Source organism: Camelus bactrianus, chromosome 2 (assembly GCF_048773025.1).
Source record: "Camelus bactrianus isolate YW-2024 breed Bactrian camel chromosome 2, ASM4877302v1, whole genome shotgun sequence".
Taxonomy (NCBI): Eukaryota; Metazoa; Chordata; class Mammalia; order Artiodactyla; family Camelidae; genus Camelus; species Camelus bactrianus.
Window position 1 is genome coordinate 102,696,170 of NC_133540.1, and position 20,753 is coordinate 102,716,922.

Here is a 20,753-nt window from a genome sequence, read left to right on the forward strand (position 1 = left end):
AATACTGTTTATTAGTCTGCAAAATGATTATAAAGCCATGAATAATTGCCCACAGAACCAATAACACATTTTCTGCACATTTCATTTGCAGGTGAATATATTGTTATGACGGTTTATTTCCACCTGAGACGGAAGATGGGTTATTTTATGATTCAGACGTATATTCCATGCATTATGACAGTAATTCTTTCTCAAGTTTCATTCTGGATAAATAAGGAATCAGTTCCAGCTAGGACTGTATTCGGTAATTATAAATCATTATGTGGGTATTTTTGTCCACATTACATTTTGATCATGTTTCATGGGAATAGTCTTTGGATATCATTTCTAAGAAAATATTAGTCAGTAATATATTAGACTGTGCTGGGTAGAGAATCACACAAGGTTTTATTTTTATCCAGCCAATACAAAGTAATAAAGCTCAAGTCCCTCCCTTCCTTTGGGACCCTATCAAATTTCCTTTATTGAGAACTGGCAGGCAAAGACCAAATGTAAATCTGAATTTAATTTCACTTTTGGTGATATTCTTGGGTTCCTAGCTTAATGCTGTGTAATTGAATTAAAATCATGTCTAGGTGTTAAAATGAAATGCACTGGGAGCTTAAAATAAAACAAATAAAAGTCATGGCTGAATGAATATGAAAGCCTTAGAATAATTTGCCTTTTAATGAAGAGGACCAAAATGCAAATGGTTTAAATGCATTGAATTGGAGAGTATTGTATGCTTAGTTTATTGGCTCATTGTTATGTTCTATCTATATCTTTTTTTCTGAATTTATTCTTTTTGTTTTTATAGTGACTTCCTATATGTTATATTCTTATCCACATGAAGTCCAGAACATATGGGTTTTAAATTTTATAGCTGTTAATAAGTCTTGTGTATATCAGTTATGCTTTTAAATAATAAAATTAGTTATAAGGATATTTATTTAAGTTTATATAGTATATATCTATTCCTTTTCTGTTGATCATGAGTAGCAAAACCTTTTAGTAATGGGAAAAGAAGGAAAGTGATCAGAGTTGCTCTGGAATGGAGGCGTAAGTCCTCACAAGAGATGCCAATTTCCCTTTGCTTTTTCTATTTGGTAAGATCAAAGCCGTGATAGAATATCCCTCATCACACAACAGCTGCAGGGGTGCTGGGGAGAAGGAACTGGGGAGAGTGGGAACTTCTCATCCCACTCCTGCTGTCCACTTAGAGAAATTCCGATAAGGGCATCTTAGTGTTCTCAGGAGACCTGAATGTGGGGTTACTTTACACGGACACCCCCACCTCTTTAATTTTAGGGTCACTCAAGAAGGCGTTGAAATCCTCCTGGGGAAACTCTTAGAGAAGGGACAGTGCTGGGGCAGAGTGTGACCTCAGGAAGGCAGTGAGCAGATGTAATGGCCCTACCTACTTCCTATTGTTGAGAGGGTTCAATTAAAGAACAACTGCCCATTGCAAGTGTTGACTAGATCTTAGCTATTCAAACCACTGTGACAATGAAAGAGAGAAAACAATGAATCCAAGTCTTGGACTCCAGTAGGTCAGGGTTTAAAACCCGTATCTGTCACTTATTTTCTTCATCCATAAAACTGTGATAAGATGTCTCTCCTTCATAGACCAGTAAAGACGTAGAGTTATGTGCAGGCCTTATTACGGGGTGCATGGAGCACTTGGAGCAATTTTAGTTACTCTCCCCCACATGCTCTGTTATGTAGGGGAGATTTAGTTTGTTCTGACTTGGTTTCCTTGATTTTAAATTATTTTTCAAAAGAAAACATGTGTCTATTATGTAATGCCACTCTGTTAGATTCTTGCTGCTCATTGTCTCACTGAGTGCTCTTTGGGTCTGCGCATCATGGTCAGAGGCAGCCTGTCTGGGCAGAAGTGTCTGCTGAGGCTGAGCACCAGATCAAAGTCTCTTAACTTTTCCTTGAACAAATAATATTAATATTTCAGGAACTATCATCATTGAAAATAAAAATAAAGTCACTTTTACACATATTACCATCTTTTATTCTATGTTCCTAAAAATTTCTAGAACAGATAATACTGATGCATCAATGGTGCCTTTGATTAAGAGGTGGTCATGTCAAAAGTACAGACTCTGGATAAGACAGCCTAGGTTGTAATCCCAAGTTCTACCACTTATTAGCTGTGAACCTTCAGTGAGTTATTTCTGCCAGTTTCCTCACGTGTTGCTACAGGATAAATTGCTGTACTTACCGTGAAGTATTGCTATGAGGATTCAACAGTTAATTTGGATAAAGCACTTGGAACAATGCCTACCACACAGTAAATACTGTTTTTAGTGTCGTTGATTATTATCACCTTCCAACACTACCATCTACCTCATCTGAGAATCACTTGATTCTGTAATGTGCATGGTCTCTGTATTTTATAGTTACTGTGATTGGTTGAGAAGCTTTGAATGCGTTCTTGGTTGATTACAAACTGGTAGCCACTGTTCTGTTTCGTTTGTCCCCAAATACTAGAGCTTTCCAGTGAGATGGGAAGAGATAGCATTGATCACAGCTCTACCCACTCAGTATTTCCTATCCAGACAAAATACTGTAGGGAAATTAAGTAGCATGTAGTAAGGGTCCTGGTAACACTAATAATTAATAGTGATGATAAGGTTTGCCATGTACTGATAGGGGTCATCTTATTTAATCTTCACAATAACTCAGCAAGGTAGGCATTATTAATTTTATGTGGATAAGGATTTGGACCCAAAGAGGTTAAGAAGCTTGTATAAAGTCACATATTTAAGCGATAGACCTAAGACAATTTCTGCCTAATTTTGAGAACTCTCTCATTTCTACTCTGCCATTCTATCTTTACAGGGGGGCGGAGGGGGGCCTGGGGATATGGGGGCTTGTGGAGAATTCCAGAGCTGCTAAGCGAAATTGTATGGCTGTGTGCTGAGGACACCTTGTGGGTAGCTTTTTCCATTTGCTTCTTTCTAATTGTGCTCATGTGCCCAGATATTGATTTTGATTGACCAGGGAAATTATGCTCAATAATTAAGTCTTCTAAGATCTAAGATGTGTCAGAATGGTAATTATTGAATCGTTTGTTGAGGCTTTAGATGGTATTTCCTTAAGGAAGTTAAGTATTTGGAGGAAATGTTAGTAATCTATTTCATATGAAATTCAGGTGAAAAAATAATTCTGGGCCAGTATTTATCTTTCCTAATTCTCATTTTCCTCTTTACTCAAGGAGAGAATTTGCTGGGTCAGGGAGGTCACTAGAGATCATGCAAAAACAAATCTCTTCCCCCCAAAAATCAGAGTAAACAAGAGAAGTAGAGAGTGCTCAATTCTCTGGAAAGGCTTTCTATCTCTAAAGTTGTATGACTTTAAGTTTTCTAATTATTCTGGTATAGTAAAACATTAAATCTGAGTAAATGCCAGCTGGCACTTCTAAATCATTACTAGTTGATTTTCTAGTGTTGGCTAGCCAAAAATTCACTCTTGTGTACAGTCTTTGCCTACTCTCACAGGTCCTCTTCCAGCTCCTGGGCCAGCCAATATGGTGCGTGTTCAGTGTTCTAAAAACAGGGCCTGGCATCGGTACTGGAACGTGTCAAAAAAAGTTCCATGGTTATTGAAGTGTTTTCAGGTAGATGTCGTAAGCTATTTGCAACAGATGTACCGTCTTCCTAGATGCAGATTAAGCATGGCTTCTTATCTGGAAGGTTGGCATCTGTTTGCTATTCTGTTGGTATTTATTTAACCAAACGCTCCACCTCAAAACGGGTGTAATAAGCACATCCCTGTTGTGCTTTCTTAAATTTGAACTCCAGAGAAGATTTTTCAGTGTCTAAAGGGATGGGAACTTCAAACCCTTAGTCAGTTGTTTATGCCAGTTACTTTCCTAATTTTGCCACCAGTCGTAAAATATGAGCCATAATATCTGAAGGGCCTGTCTACAAACTTTAAAAGTTTAAGTTTACTCTAGACAATGAAAGAGAAGTAGAGAGCAGACACAGCTCCAGGATTTTTGTGTTGATGTCCATACATCATTTAACATGTTCATAACCCTGGTGATCCACCCTCCTTGACAATCAGAAAGTAATTTTTGGATACAGAGCTCAATAATTGCAATAATATTCTGCTTACTTGACATTAGTAAAGGCATTTCTTCTCATACTGCAGGAGAGGAGGAAACCCACTAATTTTGGTCTTCAGGAGAAATCATTCTATTACCAAAAAAATGTTCAAAGCAACATGGAGAATCTTAAGTTGCTTATATTTGAGTTTCAGTTCCCTTTTTGGTTTTCACATTATGGTCTCTAAAATTTTCTGAGTTCTGAGTAGTATTCTTATTTAGACTGCGCTGTTCATATTTTATTTTCAAGTGCTTTCAGCATCATTTCTATGCTATTAGAGGAAATACACCTAATAAAGTTCTGGACATTTTTGAATTCTTAACAGGCCATTAAACTTGAGTTGTTATGAATAAGAAGAAAAACTTTGGTATATCTTTAAATTTTGTAGCTAAAAATTTTCAAAACTAACTCAGGGTTTTTTCACATACCTCACAATGAGCGTGGGAATGGTGCCATTTTCCTGAGATTCAAAATAGAGGCTCAGAAGCCCTAAAGTCTCTTTCTGAAACAAAGTCCAATAAATTCACAATATTGAATTTCCATTGGCATTTAGGTATTTATATATTTGACCAAATAAACACATTTTAAAATCTGGTTTAGACTAATAAAATATTAAAAATGTCACAGTTTATAAAGAAAATACAACCAAATTCTCAACTCTCTTTCTCTATATGGATTATGGAGTATGTTTGTAAGACCCATGGCTCATAAGCTACGCAGATGCTCTAATTTTTCATGTTTTAAACATTGACAATTCAGAAGGGACTAGAAAGAAAATGGATTGGTGAAGATCTGGAAAAATGTACCTTTATTTACTGTGCATTCATCATGTGCTCGGCACTCTGTGAAATACTGTGGTACGTCCTGAAGCAACGTCAGACATTTCTGCCCTTAAGGGGTCTACGCTCAGTCAAGTTGTGGGAACAAAGCTCAGATAAATGGCACCACTAGGAAACAATACAGGGCAGAATGTAATGAAGTGCTGAGTTGAGGAGACAGTATTATTTCTCCCTAAATCAAAGTGTTATTATTCCTTTATTATTGCAGGGGGTGCACTATCTCCTCAGTTTAATAGGTATTATTTGGCTTTCAGCTAGGGGTTGGCATGGATTGGAATATATAGTTTATGCTTTTATCATGATCATTGTTGTCATTGTCATCATCCCCAAACACCTGTGTGTCAGTGCAGGAGATGTCCTACGCATTATACAGAATAAGTTTATGTGGATATAGTGAATCTCCATATAAATGTCCAAGCTAAACTACATAACATGGATTAGATACACAGAGGGACAGAGATGCAGATAGGAACAACTGTACAAATATTAGCATCCTTAAATAATGCATTTCTTTATAGTTTCAGTGGGAAGTGGAATTTTTCCATTGAGAATAGGGACTGACTTTTTTCCAAGCTGAGGAAGCGGCTTTTCTGGAGATGATACGCTTCAGAAGCCTGTTGTTGAAAGAGAAGTACCTCTATATTGTTGCAAATATTTTTCCTGCTGATGGTAAACTGATAAGTGGTAGATATTCAATATTTTTAAAGCCAAATCGCTCTAGAAATCTTTTTTCTCAGGAGTATACCTTTATTGTTTTATATAAATTGTTAAGCTATTTGAAACTAGTAAATTTATTGTTTTAATTCAATAGATAATATTAGGGTAAATATTTTATATATATATATATATATATATATATATATATATATGGACAAATACATATTTTGTGCTTTTTCTGGCAGTGATTCTCAGTAGCAGTGGGCCATGCCTACCCCAGAAATTCTGATGCTTTGAATTTCAGTGCTACTGTCTTCCCACTCCTGGTTGAGAATCAGTGCTTCAGTGAGTCACACTTCCTGTTAGGTGTGTGTTGAATTTCTCAGATACATTGGCTCAGGTACTAATATCAATATATGTTAGGTGCCTTACATACTTTTAACCTTCATAGTAAACCCAGTTGGTGGGTATCAAAATGAAAGCCAGTGAGTTTTCTTGATTTAATCCAACTCACACTGAACCAGTGATCAGAAGAGCTGGGGATTTGAACCATGTATCTTTTCTCACTCCAAAGCCTGTGCTAGTTCCGCTGAACCACTAGGATTGATGTTTGATTTGAGTTATTATAAACTTTGTTACCCCTATGCTGCCAAACTTCCAGGTCTTTTTGTTTGGTGTGTTTTTGGTTTTTTTTTTTTTTTTGCACAGAAGTGACCACTAAGTATTTTGTCTCTTTGCTCTTTTGCTTTGAAGGAATAACCACAGTCCTCACCATGACCACACTGAGCATCAGTGCACGGCATTCTTTGCCCAAAGTATCCTATGCGACTGCCATGGATTGGTTCATAGCTGTCTGCTTTGCTTTTGTATTTTCGGCCCTTATTGAGTTTGCTGCTGTCAACTACTTTACCAATGTTCAAATGGAAAAAGCCAAAAAGAAGACATCAAAAGCCCTCCAGGAAATTCCGACTGCTCCAGTGCTGAGAGGAAAGCGCCCAGAAGGACCTCTGCAGGTATTTGACTTACTCTGCTTTAGTTTAAGGTTTCAGAGTATTGATCAAATTTTCATTGCCAGGGGAAGAACTGAGAAGGTGAAAATCCTGGTAACAATTCGTAAGCCATTTAAAAATCCAGAAAAAATATAAAAGGATAATCGTGAATTTAAGCTTTAACACTGTGATTAATTACTTAAAAAATAAACAGCTCTGGATGAGCTAAATGTACACAAAGCTAGTTGTTTGAAAGTTCTTTTCAGAATTAAAATGTTTTTACAGAAAAGAGTAAACTCTTATATATGCTATTAAGAGAACCTGTGGATATCCTTGAGTGGGTTGGAAAGGCATTTTATTTAATTTTTCTTATACTGATTATTTTTTTTTAATTGAAGTGTAGTCAATTTACAATGTTGTGTACAACATAGTGATTCAGTTTTACATATATATATATATATATATATATACACTCCTTTTCATATTCTTTTTCAATATAGGCATTTACAAGGTATTGAATATATTTCACTGTGCTATATAGTAGAACCTTGTTGTTTATCTATTTTATATATAGTTGTTAGTATTTGCAAATCCCAAACTCCCATTTCATCCCTCTAATCCCCCTTCCCCCCACTGGTAACCATAAGTTTTTTTCTACGTCTGTGAGTCTGTTTCTGTTTTGTAAATAAGTTCATTTATATCATTTTTTAAGGTTCCACATATAAGTGATACCATATATTTGTCTTTCTCTGGCATATTTCACTTAGTATAACAGTCTCCAGGTCTATCCATGTTGCTGCAAATGGCATTATTTTATTCTTTTTTTTGGTTGAGTAGTATTCCATATACTACTATATATGGAATATATATACCAAAACTTCTTAATCCAAGTATCTGCAGATGGACACTTAGGTTGCTTCCATATCTAGGCTATTGTAAATGGTGCTGCTGTGAACACTGGGGTGCATGCATCTTTTTCAAATTAGAGATCCCTCCAGATATATGTGAGAGGCATTCATTGAACAAAGTAAAGCAGTGATTCTTATCATGGCCCCACAATAGAACTAACCTGTGGGACTGGGTGGGTCCTGTGCTTTGTATTGAAGAAGAAAACAAAACCAATAGACAAGAAGACCCATGGTTGCAGGTGATGTCCATCCAAGACTGAAAATTCTTACCCTAAAGAGACAGATCTAAAAGGATATGAATGCCTAGTAAGAGCTACTGCAATTTACACTGGGCACGTAAGTGATTCTGCAATTAAAAAAATTTAAAAGTGACTTTTTCCTCATGGAACCAGTTGTACAAAAATAGCAAGATCATCATGAAAATGAGAAAGCAAACAGTCATCCCCTCCTCCCTCATCTCCTCCTCCTCCTCTGATACTCTGCTCTCTTTTTTTCTCTTTTTCTCACTCTACTCAGCTTCTCTCTTGAATCAAGTGTCTGTGGTCACTTATACAGAAGCTTATTGTAGTTGCCACAAATAGTAGTCTAAAACTTCTTTTGTCTGCACGTGCCCAAAACAAAGTGTATATAAATCATCAGCTTTGTTCTCTGTTGGTGATAACCCACCTCTTTACTTATTCATGCATGCATGCACGCATTCTTTTTTCTTTTATTTATTCAACAAATACACATTTAGTACCAACTATGGGCCAGACACTTTATAGTCTGAGAATCAAGGGTATACAAACTACCCCCCCACCGCCCCTCAGATACCTTACTCGATGGAGCTTACATTTACGTATGTAGGCCAAAGGAGACACAATTTTAAAAGAAACATAAATAGTAAAACCCTTAGGTGTATTAGATGGCCATAGTGCTGTGACAGAGCTGAAGCACCAAATTGGGAAGGAAGTGCTGGGGGCTTGTGACAGGGTGGGATTCAGTTCAGAATCCATGTGGTCAGGGACCTCCTCCCGAGAAGAAGGCAGTAGAACAAATTAGGTTAGGTGTGTACCCTGGTAGGGAAGAACTGTACAGGGTCCTACAGTTTGTACCTCTCTTCCCACAGGGCTCTGGGCAGTGGTTCTCTAAGAATAGCATGTGAGCAGATAAGAAAATTATTGTCCTTCCATTTAATAAGTTTGGATAGCTTATCTTTCCTTCTACAGGAATTAGTTTCATTAAGATCTTCAAAAGCTATTAGAATGAATTTCCTATTCTATTTTTAGTTTAAAAAACTGATTATCCTCAGTTTTATTCCCTTTCCCATTCCCCATAGGTAAATTAATGCCCTTTCTGCCTTTTATTATTGTTTCATTTGCTTTGCTTTGTTTTGTTAAGGACTAGGTAGAAGGATTCTATTTACTGTTCTTTTTAAAAAATCATCTTGGATTTATTTATTTTACTGTTTTTTCCCTAATTATTGCATTATGATTTATTTTAATTTCATCTTTCTGCAGTTTAATTTTGTTACTCTTTTTTCTAGCTTCTTGAGTTTGGTTCTTATTAATTTATTTTCACTGTTTCTTATTTAATAATAAAGTTTCCTTTATTGCAGTAAGATTTTCTTTGCATACAGCTTTGACCATAATTCATAACTTTTAATATGTTATCATAATTATTTGCTAAATATTCTGCAATTATGCTGCTATTTGCTTTCCAAGCTAAGACTTATTTGGAGGATAATATTCAAGTTTCCAAATGGGGTTTTTGTTTGTTTAAATTTAGCTTCATTGTATTTTTAGTTGTATCATATTATGTTCAGAAATGTTACCTATACAGCTTTGAATGTTGCTGATATTTCCATTGTGCCGAGTTGGGCTAAAAGCTTGTAAATGTTTGACAGTAATTTGGAAGGTGTTGATTATTCATTATTAAATTAATTTTACTTAAAACATTATTATTTTACCCTCTCAATAAGTCACTTCTTGTTTTCTTGATCTTTCAAATACCAAGAAAGTTGTGAAAAATTCTCCCACAAATATTATGAGATTGTGTTATTTTGTTTGCATTTTAACTATTTTTGTTTTATGCACTGTGATGCTATGATATTCCACATGTAAAGATTCATAACAGCTCTGCTTTCATGTCACTCTATGAATTTAATCATTAAATAACCTTTTTTTTGGGTAACCTATAAAGCCCCTTGAAATCTGTTTGATTATTTTTATATTCTTTCTTAATATTAACTTTTGTAATATATTTCATTGCTGAATTGTCCTTATTCTTTCTTTTCTCATGTACTTTGGAAGCTATACATCGTATTATATAACCAGTGGTTATCTTTAAGTTTTAAAACAACATATTTTAACTTATAATTTTCTATTAATGTTGAAATTATAAAATATCCTAACTCTTCCATGTAGCTATTAACTACCCCTCCCAACCCCAGGATTGCTCAGAGATGCTGGGTTTAGAGACATTTTATATATATAGTTTTTTCTGTTTATACTGAGTTGGTGTAGTTCTCTTTTCACTTTTGCTAAGTGATGAGACTCCTTGCACTCATGTCTTAATATTGTGAATACTTGAAAGGACTGCTTAATTGGTGTAAAACTATTCTGCAGAATTTTCAAGGGTGGGATGAGGACCAACAATCTTCTACTGGCTCCTTGAAGCATCCCTCTTGACTACAGCAGTTGCCATCACTGGCGAATGCTTGGTTGAGTACATCCAGCTGGCTAAGTCCAGTCTGTTTCAGGAACACCTCTTGGCAGCATGGGCCACATGCTGTGTGCGAATGGCATAACCAAGATCAAGAAGATGAAATTTGTGAAGGGCATAGAGTCATAGTATTCAAGACTTCGGAAGGAGTTTTTAATAAATCTAGTCAAAATATACATCATTTGCTTCCTGTCCTCTACAGTGTATGCCTATATATGTATTATAACTTAGATCTCCACAGCAGTTTACTGGAAGAATATTTATGTTCCAAGGACAGTGAGTACAGATTGCTGCCAGTACACAGCTGGCTTTGGAGTGTCAGTTGTCTTTGAATAGTTTCAGTATCAAGTTCAACCTTGAAGGTTGAGAATACATTTAAATTGAGGAAGAGAGAGAGAAAAAAGATCTAAAAAATACATATATATATATGGGGAAGGAAATTATGAAGGGGAAAAGTGTGTTCGAGACAAAAGTTTAAACATGTTATTGGAAGGAAATGTTCTAATAATCTTGTAAAATTTGGAGTTTCAGCAGAAAGTCTAATCAGACAGCTGAAATTTGCTGCTTCTAATATGGGTTCCAACTAGTATGGCTATTTGCTAATTTGAATGATGCTGTCTTTGTCTAAAATGTATTTAAACCCCTCATTTGAAATTGCCTTCCGTCTGCACAATACTTAATAATTCAACAGTCCTTTGGGTAAGGTCACTAGTGGTTTGATTCATTGTCACCATATGTGACCTATAGACTGTTAATGGCCTGGCAGAGGTTTACGGTGACCATTTTTATTCCTTGGGAATCAGAAAGCTTATGGTTTATGGAATATTCATGAAGCAAGGAGAAAAGGCCGATTGGCAGACTCTAAGAGCAGCTGCCGGCAGCCTGAGTGTGTCTTTAGGCATCTCAGGAGGCCAGGCAGCAGTTTTATTTCTGCTCAGCATCACCAGAGTTCTGCCTCTGCCTCTGTCCTCCCAGGACTTAGCTGAGCTCCATTCTTTTGGTTCTGTCCTTCCACACCCTTCCTGCTTCTTAGAGTACTGACTCCCTCACTCATGCAGGTGATTTGGATTAATAGGATGGTTTGGAAAAATAATAACTACAGAATAAAATGGGAAGATTTCTTAATAATACCATATTTTTAAAAAACTACTTGAAAATATATTCTATAGTCCTAGTTCAGTCAGAAAGTATGCATTAATGTGTGCATGTTGTAGCTTGTGAAAAAAATCCAATGACACAAGGACCAAAACTTGAACTTTTAAATTGTGTCAGGTACTATATGATATGCTTTACATGTGCTCCTTAATTTTAAGCTCACAGCACCTATTTTATAGATGAAGAAACTGAGGCTTGAAGTTGTTAAGCGATGTATTCAAGATAACACAACTAGAAAATGGTAAACCCAACATTTAACTTAATTCTGCTATGTCTGAGTGCAAAGTTTGCTCTCTTAAACTCTCTTTTATGGTATTTAATTTATATGTATATATTAGAATGTATGTATTAAACATACAACAATGAGCCCAACAGTCTTTGTTCATATTTCTATGTCTAGCAACAGCAAAATATTCCAAGTGCTTTTTGTGTGCCAGTAATAAGAACTTTTACAGAAATTATATATATAGAATTTATATATATATATATATAAATATATATATATCAGAATGACTGATTAGAAATGTTGGGTGAAGGAATTGAAGAAAGAGCTGGATGGTATGGATGGTGGTGGCCTCATTCACTAGGATAAAGAGGAACAGTGAAGTATGTTTAATGAAGAAGCTAATTAGTCCCAGTTTAGGTAGGGGGACATTTCCATTAGTGGGGCAATTTCTCCTAACTCATGATAATGATTACTTACTTTTTTCAAATTACGGGTGCATCCTTTTCCACTGTGTGCCTTCCCTTTTCCCATCTACCTAATTTCTTTGTCCATTTCCATTTCAGTATAGCTCTTCTTCATAGATGTCTCAATTTTAAGGTGTCCATAGATTCTTACAAGGATATTTGTAAAATTAAAGAGCTGTTTGCTCTGCTTAGAGTCTTTACAAAAAAGATGATCTAAAAAAGAATATGTAAATAATTTAAGATACACCTTGGATTCAATAATTCAAGCACACTCATGAGAATCTCCTTCTTTACTATTTATTTTTCAAAGTCGAACTCTGACCTTATTTCCCACATGAAGCTCATTTTAACTAAACTCAAGAAGTTCATTTTGACTGAACGCATGATCTCAAGAATCCGCATCTACAAAACCAGGGTAGTGATAGAATCCTCCCAAAAGGCTGATAGTGAGGATTAAATTGCATCATACGTGTAAAATACACAGTATTAGTGCTTAGTACCCAGTAAATAATAGCCATGACTATTTTTTAAGTTATAACATAATTGATTTTCATTATTGTATTAGTTCTATGTGTACAAATGGTGATTCAATATTCTATAGATTATATTCCATTTAAAGTTATTATAAAATATTGGCTATACTCCCTGTGCTGTACAATATATCTTTGTAGCTTATTTATTTTATACCTAGTAGTTTGTACCTCTTAATCCCCTTCCCCTATTGTTCCTGCTCTACCTTCCCTCTCCCCAGTGGTAACTACTACTTTGTTCTCTGTATTTGTGGGTCTGTTCTATTTTCATCAGTTTGCTTTATTTTTTAGATTCTACATAGAAGCGATAATGCACAGTATTTGTCTTTCCCTGCCTGACTTATTTCACTCAGACAGAGATTGGAATCTCTGCAGAATATCCTCCAGATCCATTTGTGTTGTATCAAATGGCAAAATGTCACTCTTTTTTCTGGCTGAGTAGGATTCCATTATGTATATGTATGCCATATCTTCTTTAACCATTCATATTTTGACGGACACTGAGATTTCTCCGATGTCTTGGCTATTGTAGATAATGCTGCTGTGAACATTGGGGTGCATGTATCTTTTCAAATTAATGTTTTCATTTTCTTTGGATAAATACCCAAGAGAGGGATTGCTGGATCATATGGTAGTTTTATTTTCAGTTTTTTGAGGAACCTTCATACTGTTTTCCATAGTGGCTACACCAGTTTACATTCTCAGCATCAGTGTGCAGGGTCTCCTTTTCTCCACATTCTCGCCGACGTTTGTTATCTGTGGTCTTTTTGACTATAGCCATCTACAGGTGTGAGGTGATATCTCATAGTGATTTTGATTTGCATTTCTCTGATGATTAGTGATTCTCTGTGATTATTATTATCCTTTATTTCTTTAAGCATCTTCAACATTTAAAGTATGCATCACATAATTTATCATTTATAATATCCTGAAGTATTTTGCATAGATTTTTTAATATGTGATTGCTCTATTTGCCTAGTTAGACAGTGCATTCCTTAATAAAATTGATTATGGCTTCATTTTATTTTCCCATACAGCACATGGTGAAGTGTTTAATAGTTACAGTTGTTTATTATATTGAACCAAACATAGGAATCGGACAGTGAGAAATGTGGGGCATCTAGAAACTAATATATTTAGCACCAGTTTTCAAACACATTTTTCTTTTGTGTAAAATTCTTTTTTTTACTGTAGCATATGTGAACTTTAGGCAGATGTTAAGCAATCAGCTAGAGCCGGGTCACTGTGAGGATACAGAACAGCAGATACTCATTCTGAGACACACTTGTCAGCAGCTGGACTTAGCTAGCGGACGATAGCAGAGAACTGAGCGGGATGCTTTGAAAACAAAAGAAAGCAAAACAGGAAGCTTCAGTAAATCTACAAGTGCAGCTATACATTACGAGGAAAGCATAGATTGCTGTCCTTTGATCATTTTAGTCATCTCACTTACACAGACATTAGTGCCCATGAGTGACATCAATGTAACATACCATGGTTTCCAGTGGTTGGTAATACACAAGCTTCATTCCGTTCCAACAGGGTGTACAAACTAGGCTAGTTTCAGATTTTTGTTTCAATCATTCTCAAAATTCCTCTTAGAAATGCTGTTCTTTAAATAGATTAAGCTAACATGGAAAGAACTTTCACTTCCCATTTATTCTTATTTCTTTTATTTCTTAACTTAGTTTAAAATCTCTTTCCTTGGCAGTTTGAAAAAGGACATGAAGTGGTACTGTCAGTTGCTTGACATTTCGGTGCATTTGTGACAGTAATTTAATGACATTCTTTAAATCTTATATAAATTGTACCTCCCCAAAGCCATACCTTTTTTAAGTGCGGAATGTTCTGTAGTTAGTAATGCTCTTTAGGTAATGAGTAATCGTTGAAATGCACAATTATTAAACTGTCTGATTTAAGTGTCAAGGATATCAGAATTAGGTTTCATTTCCAGCCATGTTTTTCATTTTCATCTGTTAGTTTTGTTACGTGCCATGTGCAGATTCATGAGAAACTGTCAGTTTGCTAAGGCGAGAGAGCAAATCTCAGCCAGTAATCTGATAAGTGTTTACCAGGCAACTACTATGCCCCAGTCACCATACAAGGCACCGAGGAATCAAAGAAGATGAAACCCAGGAACTTAGTCTAGTGAAGGAGACAGGCTATTAATCTTGTGAGTGACTATATGTAGTATATGGAAGTATAGTCTGAGTCCTGGTTTTAGAGTAATTCAAGCATGCTTAGAGGAGTAAAAACTTGCCCTTAAGTATTCACTGCTACCTTAGACCTATTTGCTGAAATATGTGTTAATATATCCAATTACATACTGGGAATCTAGTCTATTTATGGCTGTATTTATGGGATATCTATTAAGTGTCAGTAGGCTTGGAATACGTTGTATACTCCCTCTGTGAATCTGGAGGTAGTGGGGAGGTCTACATTCGACCATTAATCTCAAATAATTAAATAATGAGAAATGTGGCAGGCGCTGTGAAGGAGAGGTAGAGCGGGTGATGATAAATAGTATTAGAGAGAGTTAAACTGAGACTTTGAATTAGCCTTTGAAATGTAAAAAGTGACAAGGTAAGGGATATCATTCAAAATGACAAAGGGAGGAGAAGCAATCATTTTTAGTAGCTTATTGAAGCCAGATTGTGCATGTCTTGGTAATTATGGGTAATAACATCACATGGGAAGAAAAAATGCCAACATTAGCATCGTAATTGAAAATTTAGGCTGTTTTCTCCTCCAGAAGGGGAAATGCCATAATTTTAATGCTGCATCAGGAAGGCTAAATATATGAGCTACTGTTCAAGGAAGTAGTAAGACATCTTGTAAACCAAGCATAATACAGCATAGGATTGTGTGTGTGTGTGTGATATAGATACAGATAAATAGTAAATTCATCCATTTATTTTCATGTATTCTGTGTTTACAAATATCATGGCAAAGGAAGTGGCTATGAAGTGTGTTACATAGTACATAGAATTTGGGGAGATAACGTGTCACTATCATCATCGTCATCGTCATTGTTACTTATTGAGCATCTACTATTTGCCTTATGTATATATGTGTGTGTGTGTGTATATATATATATATACACATATTGTGCCAGTTGCCTTATATATATTATCTCTAATGTCCACAATAAACTCTGAGATGAGTTGTCATGTTGTCATACACATAGTGTTATGGTCGAGGGAGCTGAGCCTTGGTGAAGTGTTCTGGATGCTTTCGGATACCCAGCGCTGTTTCTCACCTAGAGAAAACAGACGGGCATTAAAGGATTTTGTATCTACCCTCAGTTTTCCAGTGTAGTTTTGATCATACAACCCAATATTTGAGTTTGGATTTCTCTGTCTGTTAGATGATGAAGTTAAGCAAAATTATATCCAAATTCTCTTCTAATTAAAAAAATCTATGTTACTACAAACTCATCCACTATCTATAACTAATGCCAGTTTTGCTTTTATGCTCTTTAACACATGGTTACTTTAGGAAGAATGGATTCAAGAGAGGGTGGTTCTTTTTAGGTTCACTGAGTTTGGTCAAATTAAATATTCAGGTTATTTATTTTATGCTTACCTATACAGCAAAACTCCTTATTGTTCCAACAGCAATAAAAGCATCAACTGATCCTGTGTTTACCATGCGCCAGGGAATATTTTAAAATATTTTATGTATATTAACTCATATAATTACCACAGCGATCCTGTCCCATCTTCATCCTATTTTATAGAGGAGGAATTGAGGCACAGAGAGGTCTAAGTTAATTGCCCACTCAACAAGCTGCTAAGTAATGGAGCCAAGATTTAAACCCAGATAGTCTGGCTCCAAAGTCCTGGTGTACAACCCCTAGAAGTTGCCGCCCCTCGATTATTACCTATCACCACCACTGCTGACCCTGAGCTGTGCCTACCCCCACACGTTCACTCTCTACCCCTTTCTTCATTTATCTGAAGGTTGTTTTCATGTTCCCATTGTTGAAAGTGTAAGCTGTACCATGAAACTCTATCCCATTTATAAACAAGCGCTATCCGTTAGCTGGTAGTTCAGTTTACATAGATGCCGAAGTCACAGATACTCAGTTACGTTTTCCAAATCTCTAGCTTTGAATAAAATATATGTGGATTTTGTCAAGGTTAAGAATCACCAATTGATTTAACTCAGTCATTTCAACTGTAGACCAATCCATAGTTTCTCCATCTTTTTTGACATTTTAAACATCTAAAAAGTATTAAAAATATGACTTTTATTTGGGGATTTGAAATCACCTGTCTTATAGGCATTAATATAGTCAATTAACAATATTTATTTACAATATATATTTGAAAGATTTCCACTTTAAGGGTGGTGAGGAAAACTTTAAAGAATTTCAAAAGATGATTTTTCCCCTAAATGAATTCATACTATGTCAGGTGACAGAGTTTACTGATGTAAAAGATCAAGAGGAATAGGTATTCTGTAGGGATCAACAGACAATGTAAAGAAATGTGCTGAACTTTGGGAGGGGCTGGGGGGAGAACTCAGCCTGGCAGGGAGGTGTATTTTATTGATGGTCAGCAGCTGAAGGACAGCAACAAGGAAATGAGCCAGCTCATTACTGTAAACATCATTAATTTTGTTTGTGATATTTATGGGCTAACTTAAGGGTCATTCTAGAGTTGCTATATAATTAATAAACTATTATGGTGTTGTTGGAATTTTTATTACTTCTCCATTTACTCCATTACTTCTCCAACATGTCTGGCACAGATTTGCTAAGAACCTAGCAGGTGCTCAAGAAACACCTACTGGTTGATTTCATTCCTCATATAACTGAGCTAGATGCTCAGCTGTCAGGGATAGCAATATATGAAGGACTATACATTTCCCCTGTTGAAATTTTAATATCAAGATTCTTTCTTAATGGTATTTCAAATATCTATCAATTTGCTGATCTTTTTTTCTATCTTTGTTACCCATGTGAGTGGACAAGCACTTCCGTTTGGAGTGAAAGAAAAATTCAGTCAAAAATATACAGACACTTGAAACAAATTCCATCAATATTTAGCTACATTTTCCAGCAAGTTCTCTTCCCTAAGCTACTGAGTAAGATTATTCATTCCTTCTGGTTTATTTGGCTAAGCTGCCAATTTCTCATTTGCTATTTTGAGGGGCTAATTTTCCCACGACATAATATACGTCACTAAATCTCCAGCTTTTCACTCAGCCTCAGATGATTTAGAAGTTTCAAGAAACATCAGTTCGGTTAATACTTCTGTCATTTCACTTAAATGAATTAGAGGATATTATGCATCAAAAATGTCTTTGGTAGAAGAGAATTCTTATGTATTTTGGTCAATTTTAGGAGAGGACACTTTCTACTCAGATGTGTTTTTTTTTAATATTTTCTAGTGTCTCAGATTCCACAAGATTCTTACCCTGCCTGACTTCTCTGTTTGAATAATACATCATATTCTTTCCCAGAGTCTCTTTTGCTGCTTTTATTCGTGAGCTTGAATTTTCACATCCTTGTTGCTTATTCTGTAGGAATCTGTTCTTTCTCCTTGCATTTGCTCTTTCGTGAACTTTGACTTTTAATTTTTTTAAATCTACAGTCTTCATATAGATGACTAGCATGGACATTTCTGTATTCTCTCCAGTCCTGTGGCTCCCTAACAGTGCAGTCCAGTGAATTTTACCTCTCTCTTTTTTTGGGGGTGGGGTAGTTTGCCTAAAACAAACTTCGTGACTTACTTTTACTTACTTTGTGCTTGGCTAATTGAAAACAGTTGTAGGCTCCAGAGTCAGAGAAAAGTCCGTCTTTAGGGGGTTCAAGGAAGAGAAATGGGGGTGTGAAGATGAGGTTGGGGGGTTAGTTTCCCTGAAAACACTTTCTATTTTTGCCTCCCTAAAAAGTTTTTTTCTAAGTCCAATCACTTTAACGTGGATATCCAGGGGTCCCTTGGAAGTAAAAAAAATTGTACCTTGAAAATATTAGGTAAAGGGAGGAGATATGGAGTAAGAAGGACCCCCACCATTTAGCATATCTACACTTTTCCTCTGACCAGGTCATTGGCACTTGAGGATTGATATTTCCAAAGAGGGCTTGGCAAAAAGTGGTGAGAAGTCTGTATCCAAAGAGCGGAAAGTCAACTCTTCATATACAAAATGAGTGTACTGTTGTCTCTAGTTTAACAAACTATGAACACTTGTGAACATCTGGGATTAGTCTATTAAATGGATTTTTTTTTAAAAAAAGAAAGCATTCAAAGAATACAAACTATAAGACAAATGCTTAACACAGAACCTGGCACCCAGTAAATGCCCTTCTGATATTTGTTGACTGAATCAATGAATGAAAGATTGAATTCAATACGGCCTCTGCAAAGTATTACTACGACTAATAATGGCAGGAAAGAGAAGTCCTAGATGACAACAGTCATGGAGAAAACTCCCATAAACCCATTCCAACACTGTTGTTTTGCTTTGTTTTGTTTTAATTTTTGAGACCTACGCAGAGCTTTGGGATTGCTGAAGGAAATCTGCATAGCACTTTCCCTGACCTGAAACTACCTGGTTTCTTTGGAACTTCCCCTTGGAAGGAACTGCTGTTCTGCCCTTTCATTGCCTGTGACTTTGACTCTTAGTTTTGTTGTCTGGGTCATCTCTGTGTCCTATTGTAGATGGGCTACTAGGTGCGTGATGGGAGCCTTGCTCAACTCTGCTCTTTAGGCTGTCCCGAGAAAACAAGGAAATGCTCTCTGGTTGTGTGTGAAGATCTAACCAATACCCTTCTGAGAACCAGTTTGAATGGAGAAGCTCTGGGGAGGGCATCCTGCTTGGAAGGTGAAAAAAAGAGGCCTCAGGGAGCTTGAAAAGTGGTAGTCAGAGTCTCGGAGCAGATTCTGAGCTAACGTGGACAGCAGCGATGAGTGGACAGCTGGGCACTTGACCTTCACCAGCTGCCCCTTCTGTGAAGAAATGAGCCTGTGATTTGTTTGGAGAAAAGCCAGGTTTCATTTGGTTGAACCATAAACAAATACTATTTTTGCTGGTTAAAAATGATTTTTAGAAAGTCAAAAATAGTCTTTTGAAGTGAAGATGAGGCCAAGATCTGACTTGTGATTTACTTTATCAACTGCCTCTTTTTGACAGCAGAACAGGTAATTAGGAAGACATTTTGCCAGGGATTATAGTGATTGGCATCTTAAAATTTATTAGTTTATTTATTTGTTTTCAAGACAAAGATTGAGTTTGGAGCTGAGAATGTCACAACCGTGGAGCTGTACTCAGCATGCCTGAGGCTGATGGGGGCATTTCCTCTACGGCATCTTAATGCTCTCAGTAGGATTGTTTTCTTGGTTTGCTTATTTTATTTTGACTTGAAGCCGTTGGGGCTTGTACAGATAAGGAGCTTCAACAGGCTCTTTCTCCAGTGCCTAGCTCACTATTGCTGCTTCTGCAAGCAAGAAACCCACTTTGCTAAAGCCTTGGCTGATCCTGAAAAATGTTAACATGCTTTCTGCTTAATGTTTGCCAACGGGCTGATCTAAAAATGGCGCCAAGGAGGTTACCTATTATCTGCAGAACAAGAATACATTTCGGGACCGAAATAGATTATGGTCAATGGGGACTTGATCTGCTGACAGAAAGTTATATTAACAATCCATAAAAATAGAAGGAGATGTTATATGGTGAATCCTGTTTGTTCTTTCTTTTTTTATTTAAAAAAAATTCTTTTTTGGTAGGTTTCAGTATGTGACTTTTTTCTCTTATTTTCCATAGTGTTTCTTTATTGAATTTTTTTGCATTCATCTTTCAGAATTCTATAAATCACTCATTTTTGCACATTTGCAATGGATTTGCATCATAGCCAAATTAATTTTATCAGATTCCTTACTATATGTACTTTAAAGAAGTGTATTAAAGCATCAATGCAATAGAATTTGGGGAGATTTAAAAATCATTTCTTTCAATGAAAAATGCACTTTTTTTCCTATGTTATCTTCAAGTTTCTAGCAAATTAGAAACTTCTATTATTTTTTTTTCAATCAATGTGTAATGGAGAGGTTGACTTTGCCTGTAACTACCCAAGTTTATGCTTATTGTCCTCGTGACCTACCAGTAAACATGTGTTCTGGACAGAAGTATTCTAGCCTGACCAAAAGAGTGGTTTGTTATCCTAATGATAGAGCTA

General features: G+C 36.0%; 1 protein-coding gene across 1 annotated transcript in view; it reads left to right on the forward strand.

The window, feature by feature from the left end:
• The window catches only part of GABRA4 (gamma-aminobutyric acid type A receptor subunit alpha4), a 66,863-nt gene that overhangs the window by 20,896 nt on the left and 25,214 nt on the right, over positions 1-20,753 (forward strand). The window contains exons 7-8 of the mRNA XM_010962598.3: positions 92-244; positions 6,350-6,609. Coding sequence (XP_010960900.1) covers positions 92-244; positions 6,350-6,609 — 413 coding nt within the window. The remainder of the gene's footprint in view (positions 1-91; positions 245-6,349; positions 6,610-20,753) is intronic.